This window comes from Lynx canadensis, chromosome D1 (genome assembly GCF_007474595.2).
Source record: "Lynx canadensis isolate LIC74 chromosome D1, mLynCan4.pri.v2, whole genome shotgun sequence".
Taxonomy (NCBI): domain Eukaryota; kingdom Metazoa; phylum Chordata; class Mammalia; order Carnivora; family Felidae; genus Lynx; species Lynx canadensis.
This window is the reverse complement of record NC_044312.2, coordinates 84,815,085-84,835,430: the sequence shown is the minus strand read 5'-3', so window position 1 is coordinate 84,835,430 and position 20,346 is coordinate 84,815,085. Positions and strand designations below refer to the sequence as shown.

The 20,346-nt window shown below is 38.7% G+C and overlaps 1 protein-coding gene across 1 annotated transcript; it reads right to left on the bottom strand.

The window, feature by feature from the left end:
- Nucleotides 1-981: 981 nt before the first annotated feature.
- On the bottom strand, nucleotides 982-3,266 carry LOC115524967 (follitropin subunit beta). The gene is made up of 2 exons (XM_030331793.1): nucleotides 3,108-3,266; nucleotides 982-1,212 (listed from the first exon to the last, which is right to left on the bottom strand). The coding sequence occupies exons 1-2, from the start codon at nucleotides 3,264-3,266 to the stop codon at nucleotides 982-984; spliced, it is 390 nt and encodes a 129-aa protein (XP_030187653.1).
- Between the last annotated feature and the right edge of the window lie 17,080 nt (nucleotides 3,267-20,346).

Here is a 20,346-nt window from a genome sequence, read left to right as displayed (position 1 = left end):
TTTACACAAATGTGTTTGTAGATAGGATAAATGTACTTACTAAGTTGACAAAATTGCTTTCCAATCTACTTTCAAATCCACGTCTCTTCAAAGGAGTGGATCCTAGCCTGGAGCGCAGGGTGATGTATTTTTTTTTTCTACTTCTCAAAGGGAATTTTGCAGGAGCCTGACAATATTTGTTCAATTTGTTGAAATGATGAAATAGATACGGGCTAATTTTCCCAGGCCCTCATTAACATTTCTTGCTTTTGCCCTTTAACTGAAGGGTTTGGTAGTAATAGTTAGAAATCCTGAGCTCTGGTAACCCCCATATACACTAAGCAATTCATGCAAGATGCATCGTATCTCAGTACTTCATGTGACAGAGAAGGAGAGGTGAGGTGGGGTTAATGCCCCCACTTTCATGGACTGATTGGCATTGCTGAAGGCAGTCTCATCAGCCAGAGTCAAACATGCTCTTTTAGTGTTTCCTATCCCTACCTTTCAGATCTTACTTTCCTTAAGGAAGCCATTGTTGAATTTCTTACTAAATTTCAGGCATGGTGCTAGGCATTGAGACTATAATCATGAAGATGCTGGCCCTGCTTTTGAGGGCTTAAATGTCTAGAAGGCCGCCTTTAGTACTCTGATCCATTCCCATCTTATTTCTGCCCTTTGGGCCTAAAATCCCTTCCTTTTAAGGAAAGGGGTTGCCTGAGAGGATTTCTAAGGCTATTAAATAGGAAAGCACCCACATGTCTATAAGTTAAGTAAGACTGAACAAAATTTATGGAACCAGGTATACAGGGTTGAGTGGTGACAGGCTCCTGGCCCCAGCATTCTTAATTCCTGGACCTCCTCTGCCTGGAGAACAGGGATCAGGGGTCTAATGATCCCCTGGTCCACAGTGGTTTGCAGCCTGGGCATATGGACACACACAGACTTCTTGGATGTGTTGGTCCTTTAGGACAAGGATAGGTCACCTGAAATGTCCATTGCTCTTTATTCTTTCATTTCACTGAAGGAGCAGTAGCTGGGCCCCAGGCCTTGTACGGTGCAGTCAGTACTGTCACTATCACACTTGCCACAGTGACATTCAGTGGCTACTGGATATGTATACAGGGAATCTGCCTGGTGAGCACAGCCGGGCACTTTCACTGTCTCGTACACCAGCTCTTTGAAGGTACATGTTTTCTGGTTGTTGGGCCTGGCTGGGTCCTTGTACACTAGATCCTGAGGAGTTTAGAAAGGAGAGGATTAGGTTAAAATATGCTGGAAGTTTCTATGTAGCATAATCAAAATGAGATGGAAACTTAATATTGCTTGTTCTAACTTTACCCATTAAAGCTCACTTAAGGAATTTCTAACCAAGGAAATATGATCTTATAAATATCCTATTTCCTGGTTCTGGAAATCGTACAGAAAAGATAAGTCATTCCTTTTCCTACTCCTTATGTCAATATCAAATCTTAAATATTTCTCAAACTGTAGAGAAATTTTAAATTTCAATATAGAAAAAGATGAAAAGTGAAATATAACAGAAATTTTAAGTTGACTTTTGTACTTAGTCAAAAGCTGTATTAATGACAACTTGAACCATAAAATACTGAAGTTTAATTTCTCAGAAAATGTTTCCAAATACATTGTCCCTTGGTGTTTATAAAAGGCCGAAAAAGACATAATAGGAAATGTTAATGCTTAGCTTAACATGACTATGAAAGCTCATGGAAAATTTTAAATATTTTACTGTTTTGTAGACATTTCCCTCCCTTAAATGTTGTATATTTTGCAGGGCTTTCAGTTTCAAAACATACACGGTTTGCATATGAAAACATTTTTTTAAAGTTTATTTATTAATTTGAGAGAGAGAGAGAGAGAGACAGACTATGAAATGGGGGAGAGGTAGAGAGAGAATCCCAAGCAGGTTTCGCCCTGTCAGCACAGAGCCCAGCCCCAGGTGGGGCTTGATCCCAAAGTGAGATCATGACCTGAGCCAAGACTGAACCACGCAGTTGCCCCTGCATATGAGAATTTTTAATCCAGGTAGAATAGGTTTGTTCTAATAGTTTCTAGAAAAATTGTTTGCATCACGAGAGGAAATTTGCAGTGCTGCTTAATTTGTTTCAATATCATGCTACCAGGTCTATTGATCAAACTCATTTACTGCCCAATAAATATATTTCATTAAAAAGTTATTTTCAGTTTCAGTCTATAGAATGAAATTTTGCATAGATAACCAGGTATTATAGGAGAACAAAGTAAACAAAGTAGAAACTCTTTACTTGAGTTAATGCAAAGAAGCTGAGTGAATACAAACTAGTGCTTTAATGCTTCTGTGCTTTGTTTTTCTCAAAGACATGAAGAAGTGAGTAGGATTGCTGATTCATTTTGGTTCTAATAGTCTGTATGCATTGACTGTGCTCTCAGGCTACTTGTTGCCATTTCTAATCAGGTGGACCAATAAGGCAGTTTTTATAATATGGCTGTTTGTGGGGCACCTGGGTGCCTCAGTCTGTTCTTGATCAGGTCATAATCTCATGGTTCACCAGTTCAAGCCCCATGTTGGGCTCCATGCTGACAGTGCAGAGCCTGCTTGGCATTCTCTCTCCCTCTTGTCTGTCCCTCCCCCAGTCATGCTGTATCTCTTTCTCTCTTTCTCAAATAAATAAATAACTGTAAAAAATATGGCTGTTTATGTTTTTTATGTGGTGTAGAAACATATTTTGATACTATCTCTTACAATGATATGGCTTCAATTACAGAAAATGGCTTTTTGGGAATATTTTAGATCTATTATTAAATATATGCATGTTTACGTGTTTATCTCTCTATATGTAAAATCTACCATAGCACTACTTTTTTTTTTTTTTTTGGAAATGAAGAATTGGCATATTTCCAAGTTGATCAGATCAAATCTGAGGCTTCCCTAGATTTATCCTAATCAAATCCAATCCCAAACATCTAACTGATATCATGGCAATTAACTGCAATCGTAACACAGGCAGTATTGGCTAAAGGACTCATGGCTATTATTTTGAAAAGCTAAAATATTCATAAAGTGAGAATTAATGAAGCCAGCCTTGTATAGACCCTTACCACCCTCACTTCCAGCAAAGCAAAGTTCCTACCCGGGTGTAGCAGTAGCCTGCACACCAAGTGGCATTGATGCTTATGCAGAAGCGACATTCCTCTTTCTCCACTGTGATGGTGATGTTTGTCAGCTCACAGCTCTTGCAGCAGATTACTCTCCAGCAACAGAAAAGGAAGCAAAACTGGACTGACTTCATCCTGGTCTGTAAAGCAAACAATTAAGACTATGAGAAACAAACAAACAAACAAAAAAACAAATAATTATAATCATTATGTAAGTTGGCCAAACCAAAAATAATTGATCTTCCCATCCTCCCCAGTCACATTTTGCTTCAGCAATTTTTTCCTTCCTTTTTCTGTCCTTCTTTGTTTCTTGAACAAACATTTCCTCTTATACTCCTTCTTGTTTTTTTTTTTCTTTTTTTTGTCAAAGTAAACCCATATTGCAGGTCAAAACTCCAATATAATGATTTAAGCAGAGCAATAATATAAAGATTAGAGTATTTAAGTGATTATTCTGAGGATGGTAATTTGTGATTGTCATATTTGTCCATTCATTACCATTTTAAAGACTATTTTTGTTTAAAAAGAAAAAAAGAAATTCTATACTATAAAATTAGCTCATCATTTTTAGCATCTCATAAATATCATCATTTGCTTTTGCTCACCTTTGTTTAAAATAAGACTATTTTAAGAAGCCAGGTGAATTGGTCTATGTAAAGTTCAATTGCTTGCTAAGAATGACTACAGCATATTAACCATATTTAAGAATCAAGTTGACAAGCACAAATTGTCTACACAACATTAGTTGAAAAGGTCTTGATTTGTTCTCCAGATCCTGGAAAACCTATAATTTTAAAAGTAACCATCACTACTTGATAACTATAGATGTCAAGACTCACCTTTTGTTGGCTGCCTAGTCTGGTGAAAGCTGTAGACTGAGTCATCTGAGTTCACCTTTTATACAAAATCATGTGCAACTAACACCTTGTGGATTTGTTGGGTATTAATAAGACCAATGTTACCCTGAAGCTTGCTGTAAGTGAATCAGTGTTTAGGTAGACAGGGAGATCAAGCCTTACTAAAGTAGTCTAAACGCAGTAGATCAGGAAAAATAATGTTACCAGAGATTATGATTTTGTACAAATTAAATTTGATATAGTAGCACACCCACTCCTTTACCTTGTCAAATTAAATGTGACTCTAGGTTTTTCTTTTGTATCTTTAACTCAGGGAAATCAGAATCCTTTCCAAGTATTGTTTTAGCCCTGTTGAGAGGGTGCATCAAAAAGATATGATTAATAAATTACTCTGAGAGCAGCTTGAAAGCTGTAAGGGAGGAAACAAACAAATGGAAAGTCTTTCATGATCTGACTCCTATCTAAAGTATAAATTGTATTTGTCTTTACCGCCCACATCCAGATCCTCTAATCTCAAATGTTATTCTTTAATTTATGCTTTACTTGTAATTCTCTAAATGTTCTGCTGATTCATTTCTCCAGATCTTTACATGTGCCGTGTTTGTCCTGCCTGAAATGTCTTTGCTTCCTACCTGTGTTCTCCAACATCATTCCCATCCCTGGTAAATTTCTCAACCTTCCACACTCACCTGCCAGAATTTAGGATGGGAAATGGAGGAGAGCTTTAATCACCACCTTCTGTTTTGGAATCATTAATATCTCTCTGTTTCTCCCAGTAGAATATGAGCTCCTTGGAGACTGGGATTGATTTGTTTAACAAATATCTATTATTTAAACAGTGTGGCTGAACAAAAGAACAATGGTAGAAATATTAGGATATGATTTCAAAGATATAACAGAAGTCAAATCATGTAGAACCTTGGTTTTTACTGTCTGTGAGAGGGGATCAATTGTAGGATTTTGAGTAGAGGAGTGACATGTTCTGATTTTGTTCTAAAAGGATCCCTTGCTAAGGTAGGGGAAGAAAGGTAGAAACAGGAAGGCCTATTAGACGCTATTGCAGCAACCCAGGTGAGAAATATTTGTTCACAGTAGTGTGGTGACAATGAAGGTAATGGGACATAATCTGATTCTGGATATATGTTGAAAGTAGAACCAACAGAATTTTCTGACAGATGAATGTTGAGTGTGAGAGAAAGAAAAGAGTCAAGGATGACTAGAGATTCTGGCCTGATCAACTTTAAGGATAAACTTGCTATCAACTGAAATGGGAAGTCTGTCAATGTAGTAAGTTTTTAGCAAAGGTATAGAGTTCCATATGGACATGTTAAGCTTGAGATGTCTTTAAAACATCTAAATAGAATGCTGAATCTAGATTTTGGGAGACATATATTGGCTGAAGGTATACATTTGGGAGTTGTCGACGTGAGCCTAGAAAGAGATTACTAAGGGAGTGGGTACAATAGAGAAAAAAGAAAGACCAATAGTTGAGCCTGGTATACTCCAACATTAAGAGGTCAGGGATAAGATGAAGGTTTTTTTTTTGCTGCCTTTTTCTTTTTTTTTTTTTTTAATGTTTATTTCATTTTGAGAGAGAGAGAGAGAGAGCTAGTGGGGAAGGTACAGAGAGAGAGGGAGACACAGAATCCAAAGGAGGCTCCAGGCTCTGAGCCATCAGCACAGAGCCAGACATGGGGCTCGAACTCACGGACCGTGAGATCATGACCTTAGCTGAAGTTAGACGCTTAGCCGACTGAGCCGCCCAGGTGCCCCTTTGCTGCTTTTTTTCTAAAGGAAACTGAGAAGGCCTGTTGAGGAAAGACAGGAATGGAGAGAATGTGGTGTCCCAGAAGCTAAGGAAGTGTATCAAGGAATGAGTGACAGCTGTGATAAATGCTGTTGTCAGGTTAAGATGAGGACTGTGAATTGTACAGTACATGTGGCAATGTTAAGGTCACTAGTGTCCTTGGCTAGATAACTTTCTCTGGAGTGAGGGGGATAAAACCCTGATTGATGTGTATTTTGGTTATTGACAAGAGAAAAAAAAAAGTTGAATATAGACAACTTTTTCCTGGAGTTTTGATACAATGATGACCAAAGAAGTAGGTGATTTGGTAAAGTGGAAATAGCGTAAAGATAATTTTCTTTTGATATCTTTGTTTTAAGATGGAAGGAATAACTGTGTGTTTGCATCATGATACAAATGATTGAGTAGAAAGAGAGAAATGACTATGTTGGAAGAAGAGAGGAGAATTTCTGGAGTGTTCTTGAGTAGGTAAGAAGAAACTGACTTTAAATCCTAAGTGGAGGGACTGGCTTTAGACAGGAGGATAGAGAGATTATTCCAGTATCAGGCAGGAGGCAGAGCTTGTGAGGGCAGGTGCTGGTGGGTGTGGAGATGTGGTGGGTGCAGAAGATGGGGAGTGGTAGGTGTGGTGAACGGCTCTGTGCAAGCTCTCCTGTGATTAATTCATTTTCTTAGTAAAGTATGAAGTAAGATCATCATCTGAGAATAAGGATGGTAGAGGAATTGCTGAGGGTTTTGTAGAGAGAGGAAAATATTTGGGGAAGACCTCTGCAGGCTGTCTTTCCAAGCTCCATTGTCAGCAGGATTCACCTCTGTGGAGGGAGACTGGAGAGTGAAAAGAAAGAAGTCAGAGTATTTCTCTCCTTTACATTCTTCTTTTCTTGGCAGTAGCTGCATTTTCTCTCTGGGTCCAGGTCATATCAGACAGCTCCTCCCTCAGTGTTTCCGGCTTCTGTGAGGAAACTCCTCTTATGGCTTGAGCTTCTGCTGGGTGGTTTTACATTTTGGCTATGGAAACCCCACTTGTGTCTTCCAGTCCTGAGGGTAAGCGGACTTCCTGTGCTGTGCTGATTTTTGGGTTGCCTCATTTTCCCTGCCTGGGTTCTTAGCAAGTCTAACACTTGGTAGTCAACTCTCTGGATTAAATTCCTGTTTAAAATTTCTGTTTTTTGTATTAGGGGTCATTGCTCTTTTCCTGGTTGGAAGCTGATAACACCCGCCTTTATTTCTAGCTCTGTATTGTTTTTATTAATTCCATATTTGATGAAATATTGAACATTATTCAGGGAGACCCTATGTCAAATTCTTACTTTATTGAAGCACCTCCCCACTTCCCAATATACCATGTATTTTTTCCCTCTTCCTTGAAGGACAAAAGGTTCTGTTCCTTAGGCTAGATCTCCTTTTCATCTAAGCTACTCCTACAAGCACTACTATTAGACTTCATTTAGATGTAGCTTCTTTAGTGTGCATTCACTCCACCTTACACAGTAGTCATTATTCTCAGTCCAGTGCTTTCTGTTTTGTTTCATTAGTTCCCAGGACTTATCTCAATGTTAACACTCATCATATTCTATGTGTATGTGTTTATTTGTGTGTATGTATGTATGTGTGTGTATATATAGTTATTTTAAATATATATATTTTAGATATATATATTTAAAATAAATATGTATATTTACATTATATATATATATATATATGTATATATATATTTTAGAGAGAGTGTACGAGTGGGGGAGACTAGCGCAGAGCCCAATACAGGACTCGATCCCACAACCCTAGGATCGTGATCTGAGCCAAAAATCAAGAGTTGGACACTCAACGACTGAGCCACCCCTTATCACATTATAATTTAAATGTGAAACAGACTTATTTTGTGAATTCTGGTGAACCAATGACCTCAACTGTGTAATATTCCTAGAATTTCTACCTGTACATATGCTCAATGACTCACATTCTTCTTTCATTTATAAAGAATTTCTAGAGGTACCTGGGTGGCTCAGTTGCTTAAGTGTCTGACTTCAGCTCAGGTCATGATCTTATAGTTCATGGGTTTAAGCCCCTCATTAGGCTATGTGCTGACAGCTCAGAGACTGGAGCCTGCTTTGGATTCTGTGTCTCCCTGTCTCTCTGCTCCTCCCCCACTTGCACACACACACACACTCTCTCTCTCTCTCTCAAAAATAACTTTTTTTAATTATAAAAAAAGAATTTGTAAAGTCATTTTTAAATGTTTGAGTTTAAAAAACAGGAAATTAAGTACTCATGCTTGTGTTTTGATAAACTACTTTTTCCTTCTATGGTATCCTTTTTCTCCTTTTCTTTGCCTATGTGAATTATGTTTCATTATGTAGATTTTTAAAAATGCTTAATGTATTTTAAATAATTTCTAATTCAAACGTGTCATTTTTAGTTATTCAAATTAGTCTTAGTTATTTAAATTTATTTCCTTTAGGGGCGCCTGGGTGGCTCAGTCAGTTAAGTATCCGACTTTGGCTCAGGTCATGATCTCATGGTTCGTGGGTTCACGCTCCATGTCAGGTTCCGTGCTAACAGTTCAGAGACTGGAGTCTGCTTCAGATTCTCATTCTCCCTCTCTCTCTGCCCCTCCCCTGCTTTCACCCTCTGTCTCTCTCTTTGTCTCAAAAAAAATGTTAACAAAATAAAAAAAAATATTTCCTTTATTTAAATTACACAGTAATATATAATATATAATATATATTATGGGATATTTCCATATTAAGTACTAAATTTTTATATTTTACCCTACCGAATTACCCAACAATAGTATGGAGCTGTTGTACTGTCCAGTATGGTAGGCACCACCCACTTGTGGCTATTAAACACTTGAAACGCAGCTAGTCCAAACTAAGATGTACTATAAGTATAAAATACCCACTGGGTTTCAAAGAAAGCATATAAATTATCTCAATGATTTTTCTATTGGTTACATTGAAATGACATTATTTTGGATATATTAGGCTATATAAAATACTACTAAGTCAGTCTCACTTATTCCTTTTACTCTAAAATTACTTTAAAATGTGGTTACTAGAATATTTTAAATCACATAAGTGGCTCATGCTATATTTTTATTGGACAGCACAAGTATAGAACATGTTGGCTAATGAGTAAATTTTCAGAAGTTATAAGACCTGTTTACTGGTCTAATGTCTGGCTCTGTGTATTACATATTGCCAGTCTAGGTCAACTGATAGAACTAAAAAATAATAAAGTGAAAAGTCTATTGGTTGACATGTTTATTAACATGAAGATACAATAATGCACTTTATATTTTTCAGTGATGGGGTCAGGAGGGTCAGTCTTCATGTTAGCAGGTAAACTTGTTCTTATCCACTGGGGCAGTCAGATGGAACTTTAATTTATTTCATTCTTTGAGACAGTAGCATACTGTGAACAACGAAATGAAATCTAATGCTCATCTTTATTGCATTTTCTTTTCCTCAGAGCAAGATGGAATATAGTAGCATAGAGCTCTCCTGATAGAAACTCTTTTAAAAGCAGTAATGGCACTCAGAATATTCCATGATAGTGTTCCAGTAAGAAGGCAGTACATTTGGTATCAGTCAACTGATAATGCATGAAGCTAAAAATATTTCCTAAGCTTTATAGCAATTGTGTTTTGCATAGAGTAAGCATTCAGTAAATACTTATGGATTTGATTTTTGTTTTGATGCTAGTTGGCAAATTTCTAGAAACTAAAGAATGAAGCACTAAGAATAGAATGGACATCTAAGTGCTAACAATATATCGATTCTTGATGTGGCCTATACTGAAAATAATGTGAAAAGATAATAATCAAATGTTGGAGTGGCAGTTACCCCATCATGAAATGCAGATTCCAGCTGTTTGTACATCTTTTGTTTTCGGAGGGAACATCTCATATATATGTATACACACACATACACATGTAGACATACATAGAAAATGCTGACATAACCATTTATGGTGCTTTCACAGCTTCCTTAAGTTCATGTGTATCTTTTGAGGGTAGTATTATGGTCCTCATCTTACAGAATACAAACATTTACTGAACACTTACTCTGTACTAATCACTGTGGTAAATACTTACATACATGGAACCATTGAATGTTCCCAAAAGCCTTCTGAAGTACATATTACTAATATCTGTACATTGTAAATAAAGAAATGAGGGTCAGAGCAGTGCATTAGGATGCCCAATGTCACAGTAAGTAAGCGGCAGAGCTTCAACTCCAGACCATGCAAGAAGACTCCAGAGTCCCTGCTATTCTTTTGGGCTCAGCCAGTAGAAATCTCTTGCATGACTTCTGATGCTCTCTTCTTTCTGTGGGTACTGCAGAGTCTTCATCTTCCAGGTGGTGCAGCTGTAAGTTAGGAGAGACTCTGACAGCCTGTGTCCTTGGGTGAATGTGTAGAGCACAGTCACCTGTGACTCATGTTAGATATGTAGTATAGGAAAGCAGCTAACCTTTATTGTGTTAAGTCATTGCGAATTTGAGGTTCTTTTGTTACTGCACCATTACCCAGCCTATTCTGACTAAGAGGCCTCTACCAGGTTCCCTGGAGGGCATGTTAGTAGTCTGCTTGACACTATAGGATTCCAAACCACAAGGAGAGGAAGAAAAATACATTCAAAGCCTGGAATCTGTTCTAATATGATTTTCAGAATCACCCTCTGCGTTTCCAAAGCTTTCAATCCTCACCACACCTTTTGCTCACTCTGTGTTCTCTTTCTTCCTCCAGCAGAGCATGGCAAAACATAGCATCAATACAAGTTACTTTTACCAAGACTCCCTTTGATTCATTCCCTCCCTTAAAGCAGTTTAGAATCACTAGGTGATTTCCAATCATTCCATCTTTCTAGTGCTTTTCAACAAACCACAGAAGAAGCAATAATAGTGGTAGCAAAACTAAACACTCCAGAAAGTTATAAAAGCTGGTTTTTTAGCTGTTCTGCTTGCCCTAAATGGCCAGGATAGCTTTCTCTGCAAAACACAGTTGCTAGAACTGTAATTATTAGAATTTTGCTTGAAAAACAATAACTTCTGTTATGAAGATCTAATCCTATATCTAATAATAATTAAATATAGGAAGTAGGTTGGAGAGACCATGTTGATAGTGTGATACTTCATAAATCTTGGCAATTTCTAGAGAATTTCCTTTTCTTTCTCTGATAGACCAGTGACCCTATCCGAATCACCTAGTATCAGACCACATACCTTTGTTTCTGGTCTTTTGCTGTATGCAAACAAATCTGCCACATTTTATTAAGAGACCTAAAAGGATAATGGAGATAATTTGAATGAGAGACATATGTTTAAAGGAGACAAAAGAGAATTTATTGCTCTAATTCTATTTTGCTTCAAGAGTTATTTATATCATATTTCAAAAATTTCTTTCACCTTTATCATCTCAGTGTATTCCCAATCGAGTAAGGCAGAGAGTTAAACCACTGAGTGACTTCCCGACAGTTACATCAAATGCCAGAATTTTGACTTCTACTTCAACTTTTTATAAGAATGTGGAATTTAAAGCATTCTATTTTAGGTGACTCCAGAATTTATTATTAGCCCAGAAAAAGATAGTGAGTTGAGGAGCCCGAATGACAGACATTGCTAGTTGTTTCCTGATATCCATTCTTTCTCCATTCTCCCATAGCAGTAGATTTTTCAGGTGGGCATATGGTTGCCTGGAAGAAAGAGTAAAATGTACCCACCTCCCTTGCAGTCAGGAATGGTTATGTTTGAAAAGATGTGATTAAAATGTTGTGTGACAGCTTTCAGGAACTTCAGGAGACAGGTGGCAAGCAACTTTATGCCCCTTTTTCTTCTTTTTCATTCTTCCTTCATCCTGTTCCTTGTAATATGGATATGTCATTTTGGGCTAGGAGGGTGAAGGCTACACTGTAGAGCTGGTGGTACAGTGACCTGGGGAGCACATGAGGTGCGGAGGACTTTTCAGAGTAGAGCTTCCAGTCCAGACTCAATCTGCATAATTTTAGAATTTTGCATGAAGAGGAAAACAATTTCTATGTTGTTTAGGTCACTCTTATTTTGGGTCTCTATTACTTGAAGCTGAATGAATTGAACTAATATGTATAGTCTCACAGCCATTATCTCAGGGTAGAGCTCCAATTCTTAGGTCAAATACATAGGATAACTAGGTTTTGTAGAGTCTGGAGAGTAGGGAAAGCCTATGATACCTTGAGATGACCCCAAGAATGATTCTTGGCTCTAATACCTTGCAACATCAAAATGGGGAAATTGCCATTTAAAAAAATGCTTGTTTTGTCTTCTAAAATATGAAGATTTTAATCATCTTTGGTGGAGAAACTTTTAGTTAGACAAAAATGCATGTGATGTGACGGATTTGTGTTTCCTTTACTCTGTTTTTTTCATTTTCTGCACTAGTAGTAAGGGGGATATTTTGATACAGTGCATTGACATGATGTTACTAGAGATGAGGAAGGGATTTTTGACTACAGATGGTCAGCTGTGAAATATTTGAAAAACCAAGCTACAACTATAGAGGAGTGAGAAATAAAGGTGTGCATGGCCTTGATCTAGGAGAGAACATGGATACCAGCAGGCCAGGAGCAAGAGGGTAGAAAAGAGAAACTAGAGGGAAATCAGGAGAGAGAAGATGCCCAGGTGTCCATCTGAGGCTGATTCAGTATGGATGAAAGTGATCAGGAAAAGTGGAGAGATACTTAGGCGTCTCTCTGTGGGTATTCCTAAGAGATTAATAAGATGTTTTCTTTTTTTTTTTTAATTTTTTTTAACATTTATTTATTTTTGAGACAAAGAGAGACAGAGCATGAACGGGGGAGGGGCAGAGAGAGAGGGAGACACAGAATCGGAAGCAGGCTCCAGGCTCTGAGCCATCAGCCCAGAGCCCGACGCGGGGCTCAAACTCACGGACCGCGAGATCGTGACCTGAGCTGAAGTCCGACGCTCAACCGACTGAGCCACCCAGGCGCCCGGAGGTGTTTTCTAATATATTTACTCACCTTTATGTCTGCCCAGTGCTGTAGGTGATAGGAGAAGGGGTTATATAAATCTAAACATCTCTAATAAAATGGACATGTTTGTGGAGGCATTACTGGGGCACTGATTGGAAGGAAAATGCCCTGTTGGTTAAATGTGAACTTGGGGGAAATATATTTTCAATTGACTAGATTTAGACTAACCTGAGGAAGAACTGTTGCATGTTGTCAGAGAAAGATGTATGGATTCTTCTTTGGGGACTTGCTCCGGGAAGATGAAAGAAATATTTTCTTTGGAGCCCAAGTGACAAAGTATAGCATAGGGTTAGAGAAGAAGAACATTCTCCTACCTCAACAGGAAAGCCAGTATCCCTCTTCCCCATTTTAGCACTTTCAGCAACATCCATGGCATGAACTTTGGCATCATGACTGGCATTCATCTGCAGTGGGGACTACTCTCAAATCCTAGACAGGGAAAGCCACAGCATGAGAGGAAACAGGGCAGACCCTGGGTAAAGAATGGGGTTGGATAACTGGTTTATGGGCACGGAAGCATCTTCTTGCAAACCTCCTAAAGAATTAGGGGCACTTGTGGGAGTTAGGGTTCTCCTTGAGATGGTTGGAAGGGGAAGGGGGTAATGGCCATCAAAATCTGAGCATATGGTGAATCATAAGTGGTTGAATGAGGATTCATCAAAAAAGAGGACTTAACATTTTTCAAAAGGATGAGTGTGCAAAGCCCAGAGAAAATTGAGAGCTCGGTGCCTACTAAGAGCTCTGGTGTGAGTAGCTCCACCAGGTCATGTGGAGACTTGACATAGTTGACAACTGTGCAACAGAGACTGTGACTTCCTATGGAGACCGGTGGATGTGCCAGCCTACCAGCCTAATGGATGAGCCCTAAGCTTCGTTTATGCATCAGAATTCTCGGGAGACTAGGAAAGGGTTATTATTAAAAAAAAAAAAACTAGCTACGGTCCATAGAGAATCTTCTTATTTAGATTTTAAAATATAAGGTGAGTTTTTTATAGAAAAAAAATCTCCCTTTTTGGCAACACTGTGTTTTTATTCAGTATCAGTCCTTCTTTCCTTTCTCAGACCAGCAAATTCCTTCAATATACTAATAAAAGCAGTTTCAGTTAAGTACTTCTTCCTCTGAGCAATTTCTTTTGATGTGACATTTCTGCAGACACTACTGTTTTAAAAGGCACAACCTGAAAGAGTAGTTTAAAAAAAAAAAAGACAGTGCTTTTGTGTGGGTTGGCATATTTAAGGATAAAAAAAAAAATGGGTCATAGGGCTTTTGAAGTGGGTGGAGAGCATATATTATAGTCTTGTGTACCATTCTGGAAGATGACAGGCAGCTTAATTTTAATAAAATAAGTTGACCCCAGCATGATGAAAGTCATAAAAGCCCATTTGGATTTGTAACATAAGCAGAAAGGTCATAAGGTCATTAAGAGTGTGTTCATAGCATTGGAAACTGCCTGCTTTTTGTTCCCTTCTGCCTCTGTAATCAGGTATGCTAACACAACCCCAGCTTTCACACACGAAGTTCTTTGAAAATCTTTATTGCTTCCCCAGAATATTTCCGGTTCCATACTGGAGAGATTTGTGCTTGATAACAAGTGGCTCTTACTAGGGACATAATAGTAATAGTAAATACCAGTTCTCAAAGAATTTTCTTGTGGTTGTTGCCGAAGTGGAAAAGGGCATAGTGGAAATAAAGAATAATCAATGAATATCCTCAAGCAGGTCAGTATTCTGTATTCTCTATTCAGTGTTTTGTAGGGTATTATAAGGAAAACTTAATTGTAGTCTCTATCAGGGGTTGGCACATTTTTTTTGTAAATAGCCAGATAGTAAATACTTTCGGTTTCGTGTATATCTTAGTACATTTGTGCTGCTGTAACAAACTATGACAGACTAAGTAGCTTATAAACAACAGAAATTTATTTCTCAAAGTTCCGCAGGCTAGAAGCCTACGACCAAGGCTTTGGAAGATTCAGTCGTTGTTGGGATGCCTGGGAGACTCAGTCAGTTAAGCAACTGGCTCTTGGCTTCTGCTCAGGTCATGTGATCTCACAGTTTGTGAGTGGGAGCCTCGAGTCAGGCTCTGTGCTGACAGTGCAGAGCCTGCTTGGGATTCTTGTTCTCTGCTCCTCCCCCTGCTCGATGCCTCCCTCCCTCTCTCTTTCTCTCTCTCTCTCTCTCTCACACACACAATAAATAAATTAACTTTATAGCTTCAGTTTCTGTTGAGAACTTGCTTCTTGGTTCATGGATGGCCATCTTCTCGCTGCATCTTCACATGGCAGACAAGGTAAGGGAGCTCTTTGGGGTCCCTTTTGTAAAAGCGCTAATAACATTCATAATCCCACCCTCATGATCTGAGCACTAAGCAAATGCTCTGCCTCCTAATATCATCATTTTGGGGTTTAGGTTTCACCAAATGAATTTACATAGGGACTAACATGTGCCAGCTCACCAATCTAGTGGGTAAGCCCTAAACTAATCCACAAACATTCAGTCCATAGCAGCAGGGCATATCTTCTGCAGTGATTCAACTCTGCCTTTGTAGTGAGGAAGCAGCCACAGGTGGTACATAAATAAATAGGTGTAGTTAGGTTCCCAAGTTCCAATAAAACTTTATGTGTGAAAACCAGCAGTGGGTCAGATTTGGCTTGTTGCCTATAGTGTGCAGACTCCTGGTCTGTGTTTTCTGAGTTGAGTTGTATAGTGATAGAGAGCAACTAACAGTGAAATTGTAAACCAACAGTTCTCAAAATGTGGTCTCAGGGCCAGCAGCATCAGTCTCATCTGGGAACTTGTTAGAAAGACAAATTGTTGTGCCTCACCCTTGAGCTACTAAATCAGGACCTGTAGGAGATGAAGCCAAGCAGTATGTATTTTCAGAAGTCCTCCAGGTGATCCTGATACACACTTGCTTGAGAATCGCCATCGTGGGCAAAGCTTTTTTGATCAAGAGAAACGGGAATCTGCACAAGCTAACTCAGATAAATGTCTTACTGAAAACCAGAGTAATTAACAGTAGCTGCTACAACAAGCAATTTCCAAAGTCTTGGTGCCTTGACTCAGAAGTGTATTTTTTGCTTGTGTCACAGTCTCTTGTGGGTTGGGTGGCCTCTGTGTTGTGGCTTTGCTACCTGGAGTTCTTGGTCCCTGAGGTAACTGCAGTAGAGGAAGAGACAGCTGGAGGATTGGGTGTTGCATGACATTTCTGAGTGCTAGGGGTTGAAAGTGGTCTGATGAGTTCTTCCTGAACTTTAATGTGCAGTAGAATCATCCAGGATCTTGCTAAAAGGAGGATTCTGACTCAGGAGGTTGCAGGTGGAGCCTGGAGTTCTGCATTTCTAACAAGCTTCAGTGTGATGCTGCTGCTGCTGTCTTGCAGACCACACGTTGAGAAAATAGTGCTTACTTCCCTTCTAAATACATCCTGTTAGTCTGAGTCCTTCTCTTGACCCCAACCCAACTGCAAAGAGATTGAGAAACTATGTGCCCAGGAAGAGGCATTATTTTTGTCCCATGAAACTGCAGTAAGCAGTAGTATGAAGTCAGGGTTGGAAATGATCTCTAAGGCTGAATGGTTACCATGGTAGGCTAACAGGCCACCCCACCCACCCCAATTGTCCACATCCTAATTCTCTTAGCCAGCTACATTCCCTTACGTGAGAAAGGACTCTGGACGTTTGATTGAGGATCTTGAGATGGGAAGACTATCCTGTATGATCTGGATAGGTCCAATGTAATCATCTGGGTCCTTACAAAAGGGAGATGCATGAGGGTCATAATAGGGACATAATAGGGGAGACCATGTGACAACAGAAGAAGAGAAATTATGGTGATGGAAGCAGAGGTTGGAGTGATCCTATACCTGGAAGGGGGCCACAAGCCAAGGAATGCAAGTGGCCTCAAAGAATCTGGAAAAGGAAGCTTCCAGCTTCCAGAAGGGATGCAGCTCTACCAACACCATGATTTCAACACAGTGAGACCCATTTTGGACTTCTGACCTCTAGAATGATAAAATACTAAATAGTATTGTAAGATAAATCAATCTGTGTTGCTTTAAGTCACTGAACTTACAATACTTTTTTTGATAAGGTTGAATTTGCCTTTATTGGTGGCACGTGCCACAGAGACCGTACTTATGGTCAAGTTGTAGTTCTGCCTTCACAGAGCCAGGGCAGCCAGAGGCTATTGTCTCTACCCACTGTCTGCCTGGATTGGTGGATAATGCAAAGCTCAGTTAGAGAGTGGATGCAGGGGCAGAAGTTACCAAGGCCAGCGGCTGAATGGAGAAGGAGAGTGGGGTGGCACCTGATTGGGATGCCTGTGTCAGCAAGGATGGCCTAGCCAGCATCCCCAGGACAAAAGAAAGGGTTGAGTCTTCCTGGGAGAGATTGGCAAGCAGTACCCCAGGGTGGGGGTTCTACAGGCTTGAGGGGCCAGTGGGCCCACAGGGGAGGATAGCTCTACAGAAGCCCCTAGCCTGGTCCTGGGTTGATGCACCTGAGAAGCTTGTGGTAATTTGTTACAGCAGCTACAACAAACAGATACAATTAGTCTACTGATTCCTTTGTTTTCAATCTTTTTCCTCTTCTCTTTTAATGGGCTTTTGTTATTTATTCTATCTATGACTGTGTAGCTATCAGTTTAACTCTATATGCTGATCTTTAGCTCCACCTTCTTTCTTTTACTGGAATTTTGCCCTCTTATTATTTAGATTTTCAGGTAATAAATGTTTGAATTGAATTAAATCAGTTTATGGATGCACCTCCTTTAAGGTCAGTGGACCTGGTCCCATCAACTATGTTCAAGGATTAGATTGATTTAGTTAATGTCTAATTAGCAGGAGCTGAGAGTGGGACAGGTAATTATAAATATATTTAATCCTATATGCAAGAAAAGGAAAAAAAATATCATTTGTATTTACTAGTTACTGTATTAGACTCTTTACAACTATTATGCTAATTTTATAGTGAGAAAAATGAGGCTCAAAGCTGAAGTAATATCTCCAAAGTCTCATAGGTAATGTGTTTTGGAAGTAAGACTTAAACCCATACCCTACTGGAGTACTTTCCTCTGCATCTAGCTCTCAGAGAACCCAGAAGTTGGTTAAACACTCAGAAAAGCAAATGGCTGTTTTTGAAGGTATAGGCAAAGAAAAACTGCATTTTTCTTGTTTTTTAACACTTTATTTTTGCTGTGGGGAAAAAACTCATAACATAAAATTTACCATCTTATCCATTTTTAGGCTTACAGTTCAGTAGTGTGCAACAGGTCTCCAGAACTTTTTCATTTTGTAAAACTGAAACTTTGTACCAAATACCCATTAACTCCCCATGTCTCCTCCCTTCAGCCCCCCAAAAACCACCATTCTATTTTCTCTCTGTGAATTTTATTATTTTAGATACTTCCTATAAGAAGTATAATAAGGTATTTGTCTTTTTGTGACTGGCTTATTTCATTTTGCATAATGTCTTCAACGTTCATGTTGTAGCATGTGACAGGATAGGCTTCCTTTTTTTTTTTTTCAGAGAATAACTGGATAATATCTATTTTATTTATTTTTAATTTTTTAGTTTTTATTTAAATTCCAGTTTGTTAACATACAGTGTTTATTAGTTTTAGGTGTACAATATAGTGATTCAACACTTTTGTACACCACCTGGTGCTCATCACAACAAGTACATTCCTTAATTCCCATCACCTATTTAACCCATCCCCCCACCCACCACCCTTCTGGTAACCATCAGTTTGTTGTCTATAATTAAGAATCTGTTTTTGGTTTCTCTCTCTCTCTCTCTCTTTTCCCCCTTTGCTCCTTTGTTTTGTTTCTTAAATTCCACATTTAGTGAAATCATATGGTATCTGTCTTTCCCTGACTTATTTTGCTTAACATCCATAATGCTAAGCATCCATGTTTTTGTAAATGGAAAGATTTCATTCTTTTTAATGGCTGAATAATATTTCAGTGTGTATGTGTGTATCACTTCCTCTTTATCCATTCATTGATCTATGGACACTGAGCTGCTTCCATATCTTGGCCATTCTAAATGATGCTGCTATAAACAGGGGTGCAAGTATCCCTTTGAATTAGTGGGTTTTTTTTTTTTTGTATTCTTTGGGTGAATACCCAGTAGTCTGATTGCTGGATCATAAGGTAATTCTATTTTTGACTTTTTAAGGAAACTCCATACTGTTTTCCACAGTGGCTGCACCAGTTTGCATTCCCACCAACAACGCAAGAGGGTTACTTTTTCTCTGCATCTTCACCAACATTTGTTATTAATTAGGTTGTTGATTTTAGCCATTCTTACAGGTTTGAGATGATATCACATTGTATTTCCCTGAAGATGAGTGATAATGAGCATCTTTTCATGTGTCTGTTGACCATGTGTATGTCTTTGGAGAAATATCTGTTCATGTCTTTTGCCCATTTTTTAATTGGACTATTTGGTTTTGGGCGTTGAGTTTTAAAAGTTCTTTATTTATTTTGGATACTAATCCTTTATCAGATATGTCATTTGCAAATATCTTCTCTCATTCCATAGATTGCCTTTCAAGTTTATTTTTATTGTTTCCCTCACTGTGCAGGTTTTATTTTGATGTAGTCCCAGTAGTTTATTTTTGCTTTTGTTTCCCTTGCATCAGGGGATGTATCTAGAAAAAGTTGCTATGGCCAATGTCGGAGAAATTACTGCCTGTGCTCTTTTCTAGGATTTTTATGTTTTCAGATTTCACATTTAGGTCTTTAATCCATTTTGAGTTTAATTTTGTGTATGGTATAAGGAAGTGTCCAGTTTCCTCCTTCCCTGCTCCCTTCCTCCCTTTTTTTCCTTCCTTCTTTTCTTCCTTCCTCCCTCTCTCTCTCTTTCCTTCCATGTTGCTGACCAGTTTTCCCAATACCATTTGTTGAAGAGACTTTTTCCCATTGCATATTCTTTCCTGCTCTGTTGAAGATTAATTGAACATATAATTAAGGGTTTATTCTGGATTTTCTATTCTGTTTCATTGATCTGTGTGTCTGTTTTTGTGCCAGTGCCATCCTGTTTTGATTACTTCAGCTTTGTAATATAACTTGAAGTCTGGAATTGTGATGCCTCCAGCTTTTCTGTTTAAAAAATTTTTTTAATGTTTAATTTTGAGAGAGAGAGAGAGAGAGCACGCGTGTGTGAGCACACAAGAGGGGGGAGGGGCAGACAGAGAGGGAGACACAGAATCTGAAGCAGGCTCCAGGCTCTGAGCTGTCAGCACACAGCCTGACGTGGGGCTCAAACCCACAAACTGTGAGATCATTACCTGAGCTGAAGTCCAACACTTAACCGACTGCACCATCCAGGCGGCCCCCAAGCTTTGCTTTTCTTTTTGAAGATTGCTTTGGCTATTCAGAATATTTTGTTGTTCCATACAAATTTTAGGATTCTTGTTCTAGCTTTGTGAAAAATGCTGTTGGTATTTTGATAGGGATTATATTGAATCTGTAGATTTCTTTGGGTAGTATGGACCTCTTTGGTTAGGTTTATTCCCAGTTA

Bases quoted from the DNA above. Each gene is read 5' to 3' on its own strand.
- LOC115524967 (XM_030331793.1), bottom strand. From the start codon at position 3,266: ATGAAGTCAGTCCAGTTTTGCTTCCTTTTCTGTTGCTGGAGAGTAATC. The intron at 1,213-3,107 runs GTAGGAACTTTG...TAAACTCCTCAG, and splicing joins CAGGCTACTGCTACACCCGG to GATCTAGTGTACAAGGACCC.